The following is a 19,008-nucleotide window of genomic DNA, read 5'->3' on the forward strand; positions in this document are numbered from 1 at the left end:
CTGGTAAAAAGAAAGCTAATGAAACAATGTAACATGAGCCTATGTTTAAAGAGACTTTTTTTCACACTAAAATACTGTAGTCATACACACCAAAATATTAACTGATGTAGGATTCTGTTTAATTGATGCTTTTTTGTATTTTCTATGAAATATGAAAGCCCCTATGAAGCCAAGACCCTGAGCTATCTGCACTGAGCAGATAATGTCCAATTAAAGACCTTAGTGAGGCTCGGAGCACATATGCCAGAGCTGGCAGGTTTGAATCTAGCCCAGGCCTGCCAAACAGCAATGACAACTACAACCAAAAAATGGCCAGGCGTGGTGGGCACCTGTAGTCCCAGCTACTTTGGAGGCTGAGGCAAGAGAATCACTTGGGCACAGGAGTTTGAGGTTGCTATGAGCTGTGATGCCACAGTACTCTACTACCCAGGGCAACAGCTTGAGGCTCTGTCTCAAAAAAAAATAATAATAGAAGACCTTACTGACATTCTTTATTGTGACTAAAGCACTTCTGTATTTTTGTGATGAGACTGTGGTTTTTTAAAAAAGCCAAAGTGAACTCTGGTGAACTAGCAGGTTTCACTCACCCTCAGTGTCCAAATCCACAGCCAGGTTCTGGAAGATATCCATGTGTGCTGAGTGGGTGATAGTGCTCATTGAAGGTGTGCTGCCCTTATTGTGGATGTGCGCAATGGCCTGAGTTCCTACATAGAGCACCAGTGCATTGATGAGCTGGAGGTTGTAGCGATTGCCAGGCTCGTTAGATACCTTAAATGAATAAAACAGAAAACTTATACTTAATCCACAGAGGACTGTGTCTCACACCAGCATTATTTCTTCTTGTACTTTCATAGAAATGCTGAACTGTTCTCAACGTTATGATTTAAATGGCAGGCACTGCTTGAGTTTGTGAAGTTATTTAATAAATACACAGCTGCCCCAAAAGTGGTTCTATCAACAAGAGAAACATGATTTCCCTTAGTAAGCCAAAGCTGTCATCACTATGCTCATTGCACAGCTCTAAAGTAAAGTTTATAAAGTTTAAATATGCACTATCCCAATTAAAACGTAAAGATTTAGAGAGGAAACAATTTGTGGTTGCAGGCTGTGCAAAGATGATATAACTTCAAGTCATTCCATATAGCAAGATGAACCAGAATCTATTCAGAAAAATCTTAAAGAGTACAAACATACCGTCAGCAGTCAGTCTACCCTTAGAGAAAAATCACAGTTGCCTCATTGTGTGACTGACAAAAATAAGCTAGTTAAAGTACATAATCCCATTAAGCCCACTCAATTTACAAAAATGAGAATAGTTTTTAAATCCTGAAGTCAGGCTGAAAACACTAATTCCCAAACACACAGGATTGAGAGTAGAAAGTGCTTTCTATGGAAGACATAGCTAAATTTAAGCCAAACCAATTAACCTGTAGGTTGCTGCGCAGGTCAGACAGAAAAGTGACTGGCGATCGAGTTTTAAGATAGGAATCCAAATCCTTTTTGAACTGAGGTGGCATCACTCCAGTGAAATTGGTGAGAATCCGGGGTGCAATGTTAATTTCACTCAACATGTCCACCTGCCACAAATTCAAGAATCACAATATGTAGAAGAAGTTAAGAGCAAATTATAACCCATGCTAAAAAGTGGTAGGATTGCTTTTCTAAAACTATTTGTATTACAATGTCTTCAACAGTAGAGTTGCCACTTTCCATTAGTTTAATCAGTCTTACTTTAATCAAAAGAACTTTATAAAAAAGAATTTCTCATTCTAAGGGCAAGGTACCTTTTGTAGAGAGGTCTAGTTTGCATCACTAACAGACTTTTCCTGTACTTGGATTTCAAAATGAGTGTCCAAAACAAGCTTCCTCAATCACCAACAGTCTTTGTAATAAGAACAAGATGACATCATACTTACTACTTTTTAAAAAACGCATGTGAAGAAAATATCAAAGAACACAAAAAAATAGGCAAGGGTAGTAGTGTATGCCTACAGGCTCAAATAATCAGAAGGCTGAGAGGCAGAAGGATAGCTTGAACATAAGAGTTCAAAACTGTAGTGCACTAGGATCACACCTGTGAATAGCAACTGCACTCCAGCCAGAGCAACACAGCAAGACCTCGACTCTTTAAAAACCAAACAAATCAAAAAACTATAGTAGCCATGTCAGGATAGTGTGATTACAAGAGGTCCGTCTCTTCATTACATTTCAACAATTTAAACAAAATATAGTCAGCCCTATGTGTCCTTGGGATTCATATCCAACCAAAAGGTCAAACATATTTGGGGTGGGGAAGAATCCAATTAAAAAAAATTTTTTAATTATAATGTTAAGAACTATTTACATAGCATTATATGAGGTACCCTAAGTAATGTGGAGATAATATAAAGTTTCTGAGAAGGTGTATGTAGGTCATATGCAAATACTATGCCATTTTACATAAGGGACTTGAATGTCCTAGAATTTTAGTATCAAAGGAGTCTTGGAACCGATTCCTTGAGAACATCAAGGTATGGCTGTACAAAAGCACATGTACATGTGTGCACACACACACACAGAATACCTGTGAAATATGGGCATTGAATTACATTTTTGCAATTCTTCACCATGTGAGGGTCCACCCAGCAAATGACTGACCTCATAAGTAGGGTGAAGTTCTGTAAATACAGCTGTATCTAATATCAATATTAAGATGAAAAATGGCAACTAGAACAATACTGTGAACTAATAATATTCAGCAGCACCAATAGCAACAATTATATCCTATCAGGCTTAATAACAAGATTGTTTCCCTGGAACAGTACCCTTAACTAACAAATAACTGTGTATATTGGGGAAAGGATGGAGGCTGGTAAACAGTCTGCTTATCAGAGAAAGGACTAAAATACTGAAGTACAACTTTTTCTTAAACTGTTTGGAACTTTACCTTCAGATTAGGAGTGAATGGGTCTGGGAGCCTCATGTTTCTTGGGAAGGCACTCAGGATCAAATTTCTTAACTGGATACAATTAGGTGGGATCACATCACAGAACCCATAATGGTAATCACAAAGGAACTCTGGGAAATCATGCAAAAGAACCAGCAGCACTCTTAAAGTGCCCTATTGTTTAAAAACAAGAAAAACATTTCCATACTAAGGAAAAGGAAATAACATTTTTCCCATTATAAATTTAACTCTAGTATTTTTTTAAAGCAAAAACATTTGATAACATTTTTTAAAAAGTTACAGGCTTCAATTAACATTAGTAATACCACAGGTGATTTATCTAATATTTCTATCTAAAAATTATGAATTTGGTGGCACCCAAAGCTCTGTGGGTAGGGCACGGGCCACATACACCGAGGCTGGCAGGTTTGAACCTAGCTCAGGCCAGCTAAAACAATGACAACTACAACAAAAAAATAGCTGGGCATTATGGCAGGCACCTGTAGTCCCAGCTACTTGGGAGGCTGAGGCAAGAGAATCGCATAAGCCCAAGAGTTTGAGGTTGCTATAAGCAGTAACACCATGGCACTCTACCCAGGGCGACAGCTTGAGACTGTCCAGAATTTATAGCGTTAAATGAATATGCCAGAAAAGGAGGGCGGGGGCAAGCAATAGTGTAAAGTCTATCTTCAAGAACTTAAAAAGACAAAAAACCACATACATATATATATTAAAATTTTAAAAAGTCTTTAAACTTTCAAAGGTGAGTAGGGAGGAAAAGCTAGAAAGTAGTTTCTAGGAAAAGAGTAAGAGAATTGATAATAGAATGTTCAACAATTCTTATGCTAATATGACAATTCAGGTACATAAGTAGTACACAGAAAACCTTTGGCAACCTGCGATAGGTACAGATTTAAGTCAGAAAAGGCAATTTTTAATACAGTTTTTAAAAACTGGTAATTTTGACTACAATAAATTTTAAAGCCTCTGCTCCTCAAAAGACACCCATTCATTTTAAGTAAAAATGAAAACTGTGAGAGTGATTTGAATATAAATTAACAAAGGGCATGTATCTGGAATATACGAAGAACTCTCATTTTTAGACAATGAAAAGAAAAAAGTCAACAATCCAATAGAAATAGCAAAAGAATGGAAGAGGGACATCACAAATGAGAGATATCCACATGGCTGATCCACACATGAAAACCTCACTAAGAAGTCATCAAGAGAATTAAGCAGACTCAAGCCCTTATCTATCACAGCACACTGGGAGGTGAGACAGGAAGACTGAGGTTGCAGTGAGCTATGATGATGATGCCCCTGCAGCATCTAGGCCACAGAGCAAGATTCTATCCCCTCCCCATTAAAAAAAAAAAGACATCAAGGAAATGTACATTAAGTACAGAACAAAATCTTACTGCACAACTGCCAAAATGAAAGACAGTATCAGGTATGGAAAGATGTGGGGGGGAACGGTGACTCTTGACATGCTGCTGGACAGTATAAACTGGTACACTTTGTAAGACTGAAGTACCCACAAAAGTTGAACATACACATCCTATGATCTGGGTCCTGGTTATGCAAGTGCTTTATTTTCACTCTTTAGTGAATGTACTCACTTGAAAGGTTTATTTATTGAAAAAGGGCTCATAGGCTCGGCATCTGTGGCTCAAGTGGCTAGGGCGCCAGCCACATACACTTAAGGTGGTGGGTTCAAATCCAGCCCAGACCCGCCAAACAACAATGGCTGCAACCAAAAAGAAGTAGCCAGGCGTTGTGGTAGGACCTGTGGTCCCAGCTACTTGGGAGGCTGAGACAGGAGACTCGCTTGAGCCCAGGAGTTGGAGGTTGCTGTGAGCTGTGAAGCCACAGCACTCTACCCAGGGGGATAGCTTGAGGCTCTGTCAAGAAAGAAAGAAAAGAAAGAAAAGAAAGAAAGAAAAGAAAGAAAGAAAAAGGGCTCATAGACCTAGCCAAAAGTATTTTTCTTTTTAGTCCTAGAAGTTATTTTAACTTATAAATCCAAATGAATTACCTTATAGAGGATTTGCATAGGTTTAGTGAGCTCCACGTTTCTAAGGAAAGGTGCTAAATATTTGAATAAATCAATCAGTAGCTGTGCATACATAGGCCATCCCTAGAACAAAGAAATATACATGAGTCATATTACACTCAACTGTTACCCTACCACCAAGAGTTGCCCAGGCAGCTACAGTGGGACTCACTATGTTCTTCATACTAATATTAAGTGTAGAATATTAATGTAAGTACCTCTCAATGGTATGAAAAGGGACCAAGTAATTATGGAGATAGTAGGAAATAATATTTCAATCAAACTGGCATCAGAGATTTTAGGACATGTTGGTATTCATGCCTATAGCAAAATTAAGAAAGGGAAAGGAGAAAACCCTCAGGAAATTTCAGATAGAACACAAAACACTCAGCCAGCTGAAAAAATAACAACTAGAAATCCATTTTCTTAATTCCTTCTTTTGATTAAGTACTGCAGTACTTAATTTCTTTTCCCACTTCTAACTCCTGCCAAATAACCTTGTCAAGTTTATAACATGAGTCCTCTATTGTTAGCCAAAGTTGGCCCTGCTCAATGTGCTAACCACCATATCAATTATGTTCATTTCATTCTTGTATAATTTTATTCACTATGTTGTGTTCCTTGTTTCTGGAGTGTCCTTACCCAACAAACAAAATCAACTTAATTTACGAGTTATTTTGCCTTCTTTTTTGCCAAGTTCACTTCAGCCCTAGTCACACTTTTTACAATTTGATGGACCAAACAGAACACATGCTCTCTGTAGTAGAAATCTGCCATTTAACTGAAAGATGGGAGAAAAACTTCCAGTGTTAACTATAAAGTATTCCCAATTAGAGTAAGAACTCTTTAATAAAACTTTATCATAATCCTTCAAAATAAAGTATCCCAGGGGTTCTCAACCTTAATGTGAGGCCTTCAGCATTTATTTAGACTGAGAATATGTAAAACTAGCAAGCTCCAGAGACCCATTTATAGATTTATTCAAGTATCTGCTCAAGTGGCATCAAAAAACCCAGAAAACCTTTTCTAGTATATAAAAGAAATCATTCTTATGAATGAAAAAAAATCACATTTATTAAAAAAAACAATAAACCTTGAGAAAATGACACAGAGGTGGCCCACAACAGAATGGAAGAAGCAACACTCTAATCATTCCCTTTTAGGTAGAAGCAGTCAAGTACTTGTTTAAACTTCTCTCCATTACTTGAGTAAACACTAAAAAGAATAATTTCCAACTAAGAGTTGGAAGAAGTAAAATTACTACTAAATGACCAACAGAAATCTATAAGCAGTGCTGAAAGCCCCAGATAGTTATTGTCTTCATCTGTAGGAGATAAACTGCAGCCACACCTTCTGCTGTGGCGTATGTGCCAGCATTCTTGCAATAAATATCCGATGAGAGATCAGTTCAAGCCAGGCATATACAAAGCCAGGAGCTTTGGTAGGCCTCAAGATGTGGAATGTATTGCTGAAAGAAGAAAAGGCTTAGTCAGAATCATAGTGTCACTTAAATATGGTAAGCAACACAAGAGTGCAGGCAACATGCAAGTTATCTTGCAAATCAACATACCTCAAGATTCATAAATAATTCTCCTAAAATTTTACTACACTAAACCAGCAATCTTAAACAGGAAATCTCTATTAAATACAACAATGCTCACCAGAAAGCTGTAAGTGTCTGGAAGTTAATGGTTTCTAACACATGCTCAGGTGCATTGAGTTCCAAGAGCAGCATGATAAAAATTCGATGGTAGGGAAGCTGCTGAAATTCACTTTGCCGAACATCATGATCCTGTAGGAGAACTCCTACTACTATACCAAGGACCTACACGGAATCCATAGAGTAGAGCTTGTAAATCATACAGATAATTCACTTACCACTTTAAGTCATGTTTTCTTTTAACCTTGCATTTTTAACCCCACATTAAAGTAGAGGATATAGTCCATTTTAATATAACATTATATGCTGGCCTAAAAGGGGCCATACATTGGTTTGGTTTGGCCTACACTGCTTTATGAATTTTCTTTGAATTTTACCATCTTTGGACCAGATCTGTATATACATTCTCCACAAACATCGAATGTTTTTTCTAAAGCAATAAAAATCAGCATAGTCCTCACATTTCACCATGTTAACACAATCTAACAATCTAATTCTTCTGGTCTGACCTGAAGTTGACATGTGGCAAATGGTTTACACTTGGCATTTAGTAGGTGGGAGCCAGGGAAGCTGTTAGACAAGCAGAGATGTCTCTTGAAGAACTGTCCTGCACTCCACTTGATCTGCCTGCTGCACAGTGAGGGACATGAAGAACCCATTTGTAATTTCCCAAATCCAAAACCTAAATCCATTTTCACACATATCTTTGTATTATTTTAGTATTTCAAATTTCTAAAAACTCTCCTGTGTAAATCAAAGTCGGTAACCATCACTCACGGTATCTGTGTTGCCAATCTGTTACCAGAAAAGTGAAGATAACTTCTTTCAAGTGACTCAACTAATAATAAAGCCTTTAAACTCCCAGAAAAGTCAGTAATTTGCACAGTAAGTGCCAAATCAAAATATCCACAGAGCATGGCTATTTTAATGCGATTAACTACTAAATTATTTAATTAAGCAGTAGATACTTTTAGCCACCCATTCACAGTAATTCTGTCTGTAGGGGCAAATCTCATATTACCTAAATATCTTTTCTATTTTAGTCATTATCAACTAACATCCTAAAAAATACATTATGATCCTTTAGGACAGAAAAAGGATCTTACAAAATGTTTTGAGGGAGGGCTGGGCCTAATAAGGTTGAGAACCACTTATGGAGACTTCAAGTGTACCAAGACTAAGGCAAGAAAGGATTTCAGACCTTGTTCAGCAGATTTATCTTTGTGACAGTGTTGGTGGCCTCCCCTGAGTGTTTCACTAGCAATGCAATGAGTCGAACAAAGGCATCCAGGTTGTGATAGCACTTGGCTCGGATCATGGTAGGATTAGCAGCAGGATTATGCTGCTGTTCAGCCTGAGCACGGTAACTGATTTCAACACACATTTCAGTACACAGACGAAAGAACCTTGTTATGAGATCGTCAGTCTTCAGTATTCCTTGCTGGTGCATCTACCATGGAAATAAAAAAATACACACATTTAGATAATACACATAAATGAACTTCATACTTTAATTTTCACACTTAATGCTCTTTCATTTGTTCCTATTATCACAATTCTATTTCTTACATCATAAAAAATGTCACTAGAAGAATTACTTCCTGATTAAGGAACCATAATAGAATTCTTCCAGTTCTAAGTTTAACGGAAAGTAACAGAGATAATAAGCAATTCTGAACAGCAGGCTACTGCCAAATAATTTGGGAAATTATGCAAATAATTTGCACAATAAGTACTCTCTAGGTCATATTAAGACATTGAGGCCAGACTCAGCGCCCGTAGCACAGTAGTTACAGCGCCAGCCACATACACCGAAGGTGACAGATTCGAACTCAGCCCGGGCCAGCTAACCAACAATGACAACTGCAACAAAAAATAGCCAGGCATTGTGGTGGGTGCCTGTAGTCCCAGCTACTTGGGAGGCTGAGGCAAGGGAATCGCTTGAGCCCAAGAGTTTGAGGTTGCTGTGAACTGTAACGCCATAGCACTCTACAGAGGGTGACATGGTAAGACTCTGTCTCAAAAAAAAAAAAAAAAGTCCTTGTGGACAATGTATCTTTCCTGCAAGGAAGAGAATACATTATGTAATTTTCACTTTCTCATAGAATTTAAGACAATTTACTTCTCAAAGAATTGGAGATAACTTCCTCCAGTTCACTTAACCAATAACAGAGCTATGGAAAGTCTAACTAGCAAACCTTCCTTGCCCCCCACCCCCACCCCCCAAATCAGTAAATTGGCTCAGCGCCTGTAGCTCAGCCACATACACCGGAGCTGGCAGGTATGAATCTAGCCCAGGCCTGCCAAATAACAATGACAATCACAACCAAAAAATAGCCAAGCACTGTGGCAGGTGCCTGTAGTCTCAGCTACTTGGGAGGTTGAGACAGGAGAATCAAGCCCAAGAGTTTGAGATTGCTATGAGCTGTTGACACCACAGCACTCTACCCAGGGCGACACAGTGAGACTGTTTCAAAAAAGGGGAAAAAAAAAATCAGTAAGTTGTGTAATAATGAAATGAAAATACCTACAGATCATGTCTGGCTATTTTTAATGTAATAAACTTATATTATCAACTATCAACCATTAACATCCTAAAAAATACATTATGATCCTTTAAAAGGATCTCTTACAGTGTAATGTAGTAAACTTAGTTAAAATAAAGTGGAAAGGTAAGTTTATTTAAAGAAAGGAAAAACTACAATTATATCATGAATTTGAAATGAAAATAGAGCAGAAAAGTTAGTTGGCTAGCCCCCATCCCCACCCCCAAATGATGACGACTACAATAATAGTAAAATAAGCATTAAGGCTACAGAGGAAGGAGAAGCTATTTACTAAACAAAGAAACCAGGCCCAGAAAGAAAACTTGAAGGTTATCTTGAAAATTTTAAAATAATTAATCTTTCCCCAATAGGCTATATAAAGGAGCTAAAACTGGTGGGGTTATGATAATGTGCCCTTGCACAGCAAAGGGACATTATTCATATAGTCTGAAAATCAGGGGCAAGAATGAGGACAGTCTGCTATGATCAAGAAGGGAAGAATTTTCTTTTTTCTTATTTTTTTCATTTGTTTGCTTTTTAGAGTGAGTTTCCTTCTGTCGCCCTGGGTACAGTGCGGAAGCCTCAGCCTAGCTCACAGCAACCTCAAACTCCTGAGATAAGAAGGAAAGAATTTTCAAAAAGATGCAAAATGAACAGCGAAGTGTAATGCATCATCTTTTTCTAAGAGAAACAAATGAGAGCAAATCAGCTAGCAAGAAGAGCTGAGACAGACGCCACATCCATATCCATGAAAAAGCAATGATCACCAAGAACAATTTCTTTCTTCAAAATCAGAAATCAAACTATAAACATGCAGTAAAAGCTTTACAACAGGGTATGTTTTGTAAGTCCCTGGATTCTTTTAGAGAGGAAATTAACTTAGTATGATGTATTCAGTAACATTTATCTTAAAAAATAAACCCGATTTCTAACAACTTCTAGAATTCAAATCATCTCTTCCATATTCAATTGTTATTTGAAAACAGATCAAATTTATATATTATTCTTAGTTTTAGTTTCAGTTTGAATAAATATAATAGTCAATAAATATGGAGACATTAGCAAACAGTTCACCCTGACCAAATATTATAACAGTTCCACTAAAAGAAATTCTTAGGCCAGTTCTGGAAAAGTACCTCTCTTGTCAAGTTACATTATAATTACAACACATTGACTTACTGTGTCTTATTCCCTCAGTAACTTAGAGCAGCCAGTGAATCAAAAGCAGAATACTAAATGGTACTATGGCTCTTTCTTTTTTTCCTATTCATACTATTCACAAATATTCCTGTCAAACCTGATTTTTAGGTAGCAGCTTGGTTCCTAACACTGTAACTCAAAGTCCATTTGCATCAAATTTAATAAAAAGGAACTCAAGTTCTTCCAAAGGAACATGTTACTACACTTAAGTAGATAAGCTTTTTTTTTTTTTTTTTTTTGCAGTTTTTGGCTGAGGCTGGGTTTGAACCTGCCACCTCCACTACATGGGGCTGGTGCCCTACTCCTTGAGCTAAAGACGCCGCCCGTAGATAAGCTTCTTAAATTAGCAAGTACACTGAAATGTTCTACCCTTTAAATATCGAAGCTTTTTGTTTTGCCATATTTTTTTAAAATGGGCTGTATTATGAGAATTTTATATATTTACTAGCCCATAATCCCATCATTGTTGACAATCAAGCTAGTAAAATTACATTTGGCAGTCTCATTATTCATTATCTGACCCATCATACTTTGAAGCTTATGACAAATGAAATGGGATAAAGAGAACTAAAGGTGGGCAGAAAATGCTGGCTTTACTGCTCAGTTATCAATGAGGAGGAAAACAGGCTATTTATAAACAGTATGATGGCTGTTTAGCATAAGTATAGAGGTAAGTGACGACAGGTACATAATACTGAACTTTTAATATTGGAGGCATCACACCCTACTTATGTTGAATAAAAAGCACCTTTCTTTCCAAAAGCTCTACCTGTCCAACAAACGCAGAGAAAGCTTTGGTACTGTCACGGCCAGCAGCTGCTGAATGGTAGAGATTCACCCATTCCCTCAGAAGATACTCTGCCTTCTCCCTCAGGCCTGGAGGGTCATCGTACTCTGAGGCTTGAGAGATCCCAGAATGCATCATAAAGTTAGGGCCTCCATGAGCACGATCAATCATTGCTTCATAGTTGGATCGCACTACTTCCATCAGCTGGGGCAATCTAGTACAATAAATCCAGAGTGAAAATCAGTCTATTCATGACTGTGATTTCACAGACATACAGTTGGACAATTTGCTTGTTTAATAGAAACCACAAGAATGACAATCACTTTATCATTTCCATATTTTTATTTTGGTTTGTTTGCAGTTTTTGGCCGGGGCTGGGTTTGAACCCGCCACCTCTGGCATACAGGGCCAGCACCCTGCTCCTTTGAGCTACAGGTACCACCCCATCTCCATATTTAAAACAAAACTATCTTTGGTCTTTTCATATCTGCTGGCTTATGAGGACATAATATACAGTTATGCTACTTTTTACCCAAAAAATATATGAAATAGACCTAATTTTCAGAGTCAACAAATATTCACTACTTACACATTGTGGGACAGGCTTTATGTTATGTCTGGTGATTCTCAATAGTTCTTTGAGAAATTATTTCTATTTTATGTAAGAAATAGGCTTAGGGAAGGTAATGATCCTTAAATCAGAAAGCTCTAAAGTAGCATAACCAAGGCTTAAACTCAGGAGTCTGACATCAAGCCTAGTACTGTATATACTGCTCTAGGTCGTGAAGGCTTAGCAGTTAGTCAAGCATTCCTACTTCAAAGGACAATATTAGACCTCATCAAAGCTTCCTACATATTGTAGGTACAGCAGTTCTAACAAGTAATGTTAGTGTAAATCTGCATGCACATTCATTTCTAAAGCTCACAAGAGACTATAAATGCACAAGGATCCCAAAGCATTTCATCCTCACCCTTCTGGAGCATTGCCTCTGGAATGAGCATTAATCCTCATGAGGGTTTCAATAGTATGAAAGAGATCTGCCTCGGTAACATGGGCAACACTCCTTTCATCCACCAGCAGGATTTTTACCAATTGCATAGCAAATGCCACAGCCATGTAGTTTAAACCATTCTCCATTGACTGGCAACACAGAGAAGATAATGTAAGAAAAAAAGGACTTAGAGTAAACACACTTCCTGTGTTATTTGGTCAGTTCAAATAAATTCCTTCCATACCTGAGCTAGGTGAAGATCATACTGCTGCATATTAACCAAATGATTGCGAATTAGCAACTCCACTGCCTCCACATTATACTTATATTCATCTCGACATTCAATTAGGCACCTAGAAAAATTCAGTATTTCTTTATTCATATGGACTTACCATACTGTATCAGGTAACACAAAGAGTCCAGTTTATTCGATGGAAACTGTTCCAAATTAAGGAACCCTAGAGAGTCTGCCGCAAATTAGTATCTAAGTTTCAAACAGCCAGTAATGAAGTACAGACAGCCCATGCTTTGCTTTTAAAATTCTAGGAAACAAGATTCCATTTAAGGCATTAAAATATTTACATATGAACATCACTGAAGCCTTTTAAAACAATGACCTATAATTTATTCCCCCAAACAAGGTACTGAGTTTCTTTATCCACTATGAGAAGAAAATGGAGACCAGACAGAAAAAAACAACTATTTGACAATTTTTAGTTCTTAGAATTAGGAAGTCCAAATAGTCTATTTACTTTCCAGATAAAAGGGAAACCTCTGGACTTAAGCAGGGCCACATATATCAAAGGGCAGTCCAATAATGGCTATTAACCTTGTGATCTGTTTGTTGCACCATGGAGACCCATATGCCCGGCCATCCTGCAGAGCTTTTAGGACCAAGAGGTGGCATTCCCTGTAGCGCAGCAGTAGGTCAGCATCAGCACCACTTGTGGCATCTAGCAAGCCCTCTACAGCCTATGGGAGAAAGTGTTTAAAACCACAGAAAACATAGTACTCAGCCCAAATATTAGAGCCAAAAACCAAACCTCAATGCAAACTACAATCTGCCTTATTATAAAGCCTAAATGATCTTCTCTTCACTCTCCAAATATCCTTTTCAGTCACCTAGCATACATACAACTATACGTTTTATTTAGTTTAAGATCATTCTGTGTTCTTCACTATCATAAAATGCTCTGCTGACTCTATATAGTCAAAATCCAGGACTTCCCACTACCCTGCATGATTACCCAAATTCTTGGATCAATCTGTTACTCAAAATATAAAGGGCTATCTTATTTTTTTGCAGTTTTTTGCTGGAGCTGGGTTTGAACCCACCACCTCTGGCATATGGAGCTAGGGCCCTACCCCTTTGAGCCACAGGCGCCACGCAAAGGGCTATCTTTTAAAGTTTCTTTTATAATCCTATTTCCAGAAAATCTTAACTTGATTTATATTAATGTTTTAAATCTTTGGCATAACTGCTTTTAAGTATGTAAACAATGATACGGGTCACTAAATATTTATAAGCCTAGCATCTCCTAAAAGTAACAGCTTGGCTCGGTGCCTGTGGCTCAAGTGGCTAAGGCGCCAGCCACGTAGACCCAAGGTGGTGGGTTCGAATCCAGCCCGGGCCCGCCAAACAACAATGACAGCTGCAACCAAAAAATAGCCAGGCGTTGTGGTGGACGCCTGTGGTCCCAGCTACTTGGGAGGCTAAGGCAGGAGACTCGCTTGAGCCCAGAAGTGGGAGGTTGCTGTGAGTTGAGATGCCACGGCACTCAACCTAGGGTGACATAGTGAAACTCTTTCTCAAAAAAAAAAAGTAACAGCTTAAGAACCAACCTTCTGGAGCAATCCAAGAGCAGCTATGGCATCCCGAGAGTTTCGAGATAATACTACAACCTCCAAAAGACTTCGAAGAGCCTGAGCTTGAGGGTTCATGGCTAAAGCTGGTGGGATGGCATGTAGGTGCTGCTCCAGTTCTGTAATGCACTTATCATAAATCTGTGCTACATCATCTGTTGCCCAAGCTTGCTGTTCCAGAGAAGGAAATAACCAAAAAGAGATAAAAAATTTTAAGGTTTTTCAACGGGACAGGTACCAAATAGATGTAAATAGTTATGTTTACTCTCTTTGTTTTTCTTTTTTCTTCAAAACATGAAAGGTCACTTCCATTCCCCCTTCTTAGACCACTCAGTCTTAATGGTATTACTATGTGGGGCAGTGCAAGGCAAACATAGTGGAAAGTATGCTTCACTTCAGAGTGGAAAACCTGGCTATTAGCATAATCAAGTGATCACAGCAAGTACCAGCAAAAATGGGACAGACTGATGGCAGCATCATTTGTGGCATCTAATAAGCTTTCTATAGCCTAAGTAAGTGAGTGTTATAAACCACGAAAATACAGTCCAAATGCATTACCTGAATCTAGTCATGAGAATACACTGGACAAAATTCCAAATCAGGCCATTTTAGAAAATGGCTAACCTATGATTTTCAAAAGTGCCATAGTGATGAAAGATTAAGAAAACCAAAGATCTACACCAGGACAAAATAAGGGAGATTTTAAATACATGACAACTAAGAGAAATGATTCTAAAATAGGCCTTTTGCGATACATTATTGGGACACTTGGTGAAACACAAACGAGGTCTAAGAATTAGAGAGTAGCAAGGGATTAGTGTTAACTTCTGATTTTAACAGGTGTACTGTGGTCACACAGATATATGTTTTATAAAAAGGAAAAGCTAAAAGGTTCAGGAGTGAAGGAGCCATCAAGTCAGCAACTTACTCTCAAATATCAGGAGGAAAATGTTTTTCCTTGTATTTCCAATTTTTCTGTAAATGACTTCCAAAACTTTAGAAATTCCTATTATTTTTAAAAGGCACATCATGGTGTTACCATATAGATTTTTCTGAGCCAAATATTACAATTAAATCAACGTCATGGATTAAAAAATAAGTAAACCCCCTATATGCCATGTCGATCTAGTACTTAAAACTCAACAGTTGTGGCTATTTTTCTGTAACAAAAGCTCCCAGGAAGCAAGTCATTTATTAAATGTCCAAAACATTTAAACTCTCAGTTAAAACCAAAATAAGTATTTACCTTCATGGGCTGAGCTAAAAATCCTGTAGGCTGACTTAAGTCATTCGTAGGCAAAAAGCCAGGTACATTGCGTGCAAACTCTTCATAAACAGCTAGCTGCTTTGGGTCCACACCGCCAACCTTGAAAGAAGAAAACGTATTTTGATGGGATTCACTACATAATCAATAGAAACTTTTTTTTTTGAGACAGAGACTCACTATGTCGCCCTTGGTAGAGTGCTTTGGCGTCAAGCTCACAGCAATCTCCAACTCTTGGGTTTAAGTAATTCTCTTGCCTCAGCCTCCCAAGCAGCTGGGATTACATACAGGCACCTGCCACAATCCCTGGCTATTTTTTGTTGCAGCTGTCACTGTTATCTAGCTGGCCTGGGTGGGTTTGAACATACCACCCTCGGTGTATATGGCTGGCACCGGAACCAATAGAAACTTTTCTGAAAGTGCAAAGTTTGTGTGTAGGTAAGCACAGGGGTTTTGAGAATATAATGACGTAAGAGTCATCACAACATATAGTAGCCATGAATGAGTATACATGTGCACACAAATAGCTCAGAAGAGGGTTTTCTGTTTCCCTGAATCCTATAAAGAACTTATAAATTTACTCTCTGTTGGGAAATGCCTTGAACGGGACTGTGCCAATTTACCTCTCCCTTGGAGCTTCTTACCACCTTGTTGGCATAAAAGCAATCATGAATAAAAACACTAACACCAAAAAATGTAACTTAAAGAAGCCCCAGTTGGGAAACATATATATTAACATTAACAGACACAAGAACTTTATAGTACCACTTCAACAAACTGAGGGGTGAGAGAATCTAAGCTATTTCTATACCTTAAAAACAGGCAGCCTTTAAGTGAAATGCTACTAAGGTAAGCAGCTTTCTCAAAAACCACATTTAACCCTGCCTACTATCCTAGTCCCAGTAGCAACAAGAATATAAAAAACACCAAGTTAAGGAAGGGAGAGACAGAGCCCTAATTCTCACTTTCAGCCTGATTTGTTCTGGCATCCGCTCAGCTTGATAGGTTAATACAACAGGATCACAGTATCTGCGCCCTTCTTGCCTGGCGTGTTTTCTCAGTTCAAATTCCTGCAAACAAAAAAAGTCACTGAGGTTCTTGTTATAAGGCACTTTCTTAAATTTAAAAGAAAACAAAACTTAAAAAGCATAAGCTAAACACTTACAGTTGCTAATCTCTTGTCCATCTCAGGGCCTGCTTTTTCTACTGCAGTCTTCTGAATAAAACAGCAAGCTAATTCACAATTGTCCTGAGCTAACTGGGCTGCTGCCTGATCCATCATTTCTCTTTGTTGTGGGGAAGCAGTCTGGGGAGGTAGGGAGAGGAAAAACATTTAGAAGTTGATGTAGAAAGATAAAATAGAAGGAAATCCATGAAAAGCTGTGACCTTAAAATAGTTAAATCAGCTTCCTCATCTGCAAGATGAAAATCCCCTGAATATCTACCAGTTTCTTGTGAACATGATGAATATGAAATTCATCATGAATATGAAAGGAATTATTAACCATGACCCTGAGACTCAAGTCTAGTAACTAAGTTATTTGAATAAAGACTATGTGCTTGTGTGTGTACATGCAATGTCACTTTCAATTATTTTGTAGTATCCTACTCAAACTACTTTAAATTCTTCATGGTTAACAGAAATGAAATCATTAACTTATTGTATTTTCTTTTTAAATTGTTTTCTTTCTTTCTATTTATGAGACAATGTCTGTTCCGTCTGTCTATCTATCTATCTATCTATCTATGAGACAGGGTGTGGTCTGTCAGCCAAGCTAGAATACAATTATTGCAACCTTGAACTCCTGGGCTCAGATAATTCTCCTGCCATATCCTCCCAAGCAGCTAAGACTACAGGTATACACCAACACACCAGGCTAATTATGTAATTTTTTATAGAGACAATGTCTCACTGTGTTGCCCAGGGTGGTGCTTAACTCCTAGCATCGAGCAATCTCAGCCTCCCAAAGTGTTGGGATTACAGGTCTGAGTCATAGCATCCAGCCCTAAATCTTCACGTAAACCAACAAATATTTGGGTATCTATACTATTTGCCAAACACTGTGCCGCGGAATACAACAGCAAACAGGGGTGAGGATAAACCGTGATGCTTGGCCTCAAAAAATTTATAATCTAAAAGGAAGAAAAACATTAGCCAAATACAGCAACTATTAAGAATTTCTGTACTACACCAAGGAATAACCAACTTACGCGAAGGGCTGAGGCAAAACTATTTTTCAGGTTTGTAGATATACTCATGAGCAAAGGTTCCCTGCAAGTAATCATAGCCATTCCAGCTGTCAAGTTACGCATCATATGATGAGCTGCTATTCGCATTCGAGATTCCTCAGAATCCAGGGCAAAATCCTTCCTGACTATTTGTTCACAAGTAGTCATGGCAATCTTAATTGATCGATCCACTACAGGATGAACTAGCTCTTGGACGGCCCGTTCAATTGCTTGACGCACGCACTGTTTCAACTGTGGGTGGGCCTGAAACAAGGGAATCTAGGCAGAGAAAGAAGCAAAATAAATCAATAGTTTGATAGCTTATTTCAACGAAACAACCCAATTTCTACTGATAATCACATTATATTTACAATGTTGGCAATCACTTCAAGGTTACCAAAAACTATGAATTTCTACTTAAAATCAACCAATGAAAACTCAGGAAACAGAAGCTGGGGTAAACAGAGGGGAAGGCATTCAACATGTCCTGTGGTGACAGGTATATGTGATTTTTAAAAACTTAAGTTTAATGGGCAAACTATTCATAATAATATTAAGATGTATTAGCTGCTTAAAGACACCTACTTGTTTCCATAAGATTTATGGCTCAAATACTCTAAAAAAATAGCAACCCCTTTATTAGGTTGCAAAAATGTGAAGAGAAATCAAGTTTACAGAAAAAAGACTTCCTACAAAAACTATTATTGCTGACTTGGTGCCTATATCACAGTGGTTATGGCGTCAGCCACATGCACCTACACAGCAGCACAGGCCAGCTAAACAACAATGGCAACTTCAACAAAAAATAGCCGGGGGAATTATGGCAGGTGCCTGTAGTCCCAGCTACTTGGGAGGCTGAGGCAAGAGAATTGCTTAAGCCCACAAGTTTGAGGTTGCTGTGAACTGTGATGCCACAGCATTCTATACCAAGGGTGACATAGTGAGACTCTGTCTCAAAAGAAAAAAAAAAAACCTATTATTGCTGCAAATAATTCCTTACAATAGCAAGCAACAGTGCCTCCTAACAGTGCCTCTTTTGCTTCATCTGAAAAACCATTTCTGATCTTTTATCTTGGGTTTAATTTATACTCTAATACTAACCTTAGTCCTTTTAACTTACTGGATATGGGAAACCAATATAAACAATGTCTTGTCACTTTGACTATTTTTTAAGAGAAGTAAAACAAAATTCCAGTTATACTATATAACAGTTTCAGACCCCTACTCTCGTCAAAGTCTACAACCTAGGAATCTAGAGGGCATGGGGAAAGGGGAGAGAAGGTAACCAAACAGTTCACTTTGTCACAAACTAGGACTTAGGGGAATGGAGCACTATTTACTTACTGTTGGGTTTAGAGTAATGTGTGGTGCCAGGCCTGCAAGGGAATACACATTGATGTCATGGTAGCTGTACTGTGGCTGTGGTGGAACTGTGGCTGTACAGGTGGTACTGGTAGCTGGTGTAGTAGAAGTTGCTAAAAGTAATAA

At 38.2% G+C, this 19,008-nt stretch overlaps 1 protein-coding gene across 6 annotated transcripts in view; it reads right to left on the reverse strand.

The window, feature by feature from the left end:
* The window catches only part of CNOT1 (CCR4-NOT transcription complex subunit 1), a 119,785-nt gene that overhangs the window by 4,677 nt on the left and 96,100 nt on the right, over window positions 1-19,008 (reverse strand). For 3 of the 6 annotated variants that reach the window (XM_023514784.1, XM_012806839.2, XM_012806838.2), the window contains exons 30-46: window positions 18,865-18,995; window positions 17,503-17,799; window positions 16,457-16,597; window positions 16,257-16,361; window positions 15,274-15,393; window positions 14,007-14,198; window positions 12,994-13,136; window positions 12,409-12,517; window positions 12,144-12,313; window positions 11,155-11,386; window positions 7,841-8,089; window positions 6,641-6,804; window positions 6,330-6,447; window positions 4,962-5,063; window positions 2,927-3,100; window positions 1,428-1,577; window positions 588-768 (exon numbers count right to left, since the gene is read on the reverse strand). In XM_023514784.1, the coding sequence (XP_023370552.1) occupies window positions 588-768; window positions 1,428-1,577; window positions 2,927-3,100; window positions 4,962-5,063; window positions 6,330-6,447; window positions 6,641-6,804; window positions 7,841-8,089; window positions 11,155-11,386; window positions 12,144-12,313; window positions 12,409-12,517; window positions 12,994-13,136; window positions 14,007-14,198; window positions 15,274-15,393; window positions 16,257-16,361; window positions 16,457-16,597; window positions 17,503-17,799; window positions 18,865-18,995 (2,778 nt within the window). Of the gene's footprint in view, window positions 1-587; window positions 769-1,427; window positions 1,578-2,926; window positions 3,101-4,961; window positions 5,064-6,329; window positions 6,448-6,640; window positions 6,805-7,840; window positions 8,090-11,133; window positions 11,387-12,143; window positions 12,314-12,408; window positions 12,518-12,993; window positions 13,137-14,006; window positions 14,199-15,273; window positions 15,394-16,256; window positions 16,362-16,456; window positions 16,598-17,502; window positions 17,800-18,864; window positions 18,996-19,008 lie in introns of all 6 variants that reach the window. The other 3 variants (XM_023514782.1, XM_023514783.1, XM_012806837.2) reach the window with 1 other exon arrangement.

The sequence above is a fragment of the Otolemur garnettii genome, unplaced genomic scaffold (genome assembly GCF_000181295.1).
Source record: "Otolemur garnettii isolate 467f Iridium unplaced genomic scaffold, OtoGar3 scaffold00058, whole genome shotgun sequence".
Classification (NCBI taxonomy): Eukaryota; Metazoa; Chordata; class Mammalia; order Primates; family Galagidae; genus Otolemur; species Otolemur garnettii.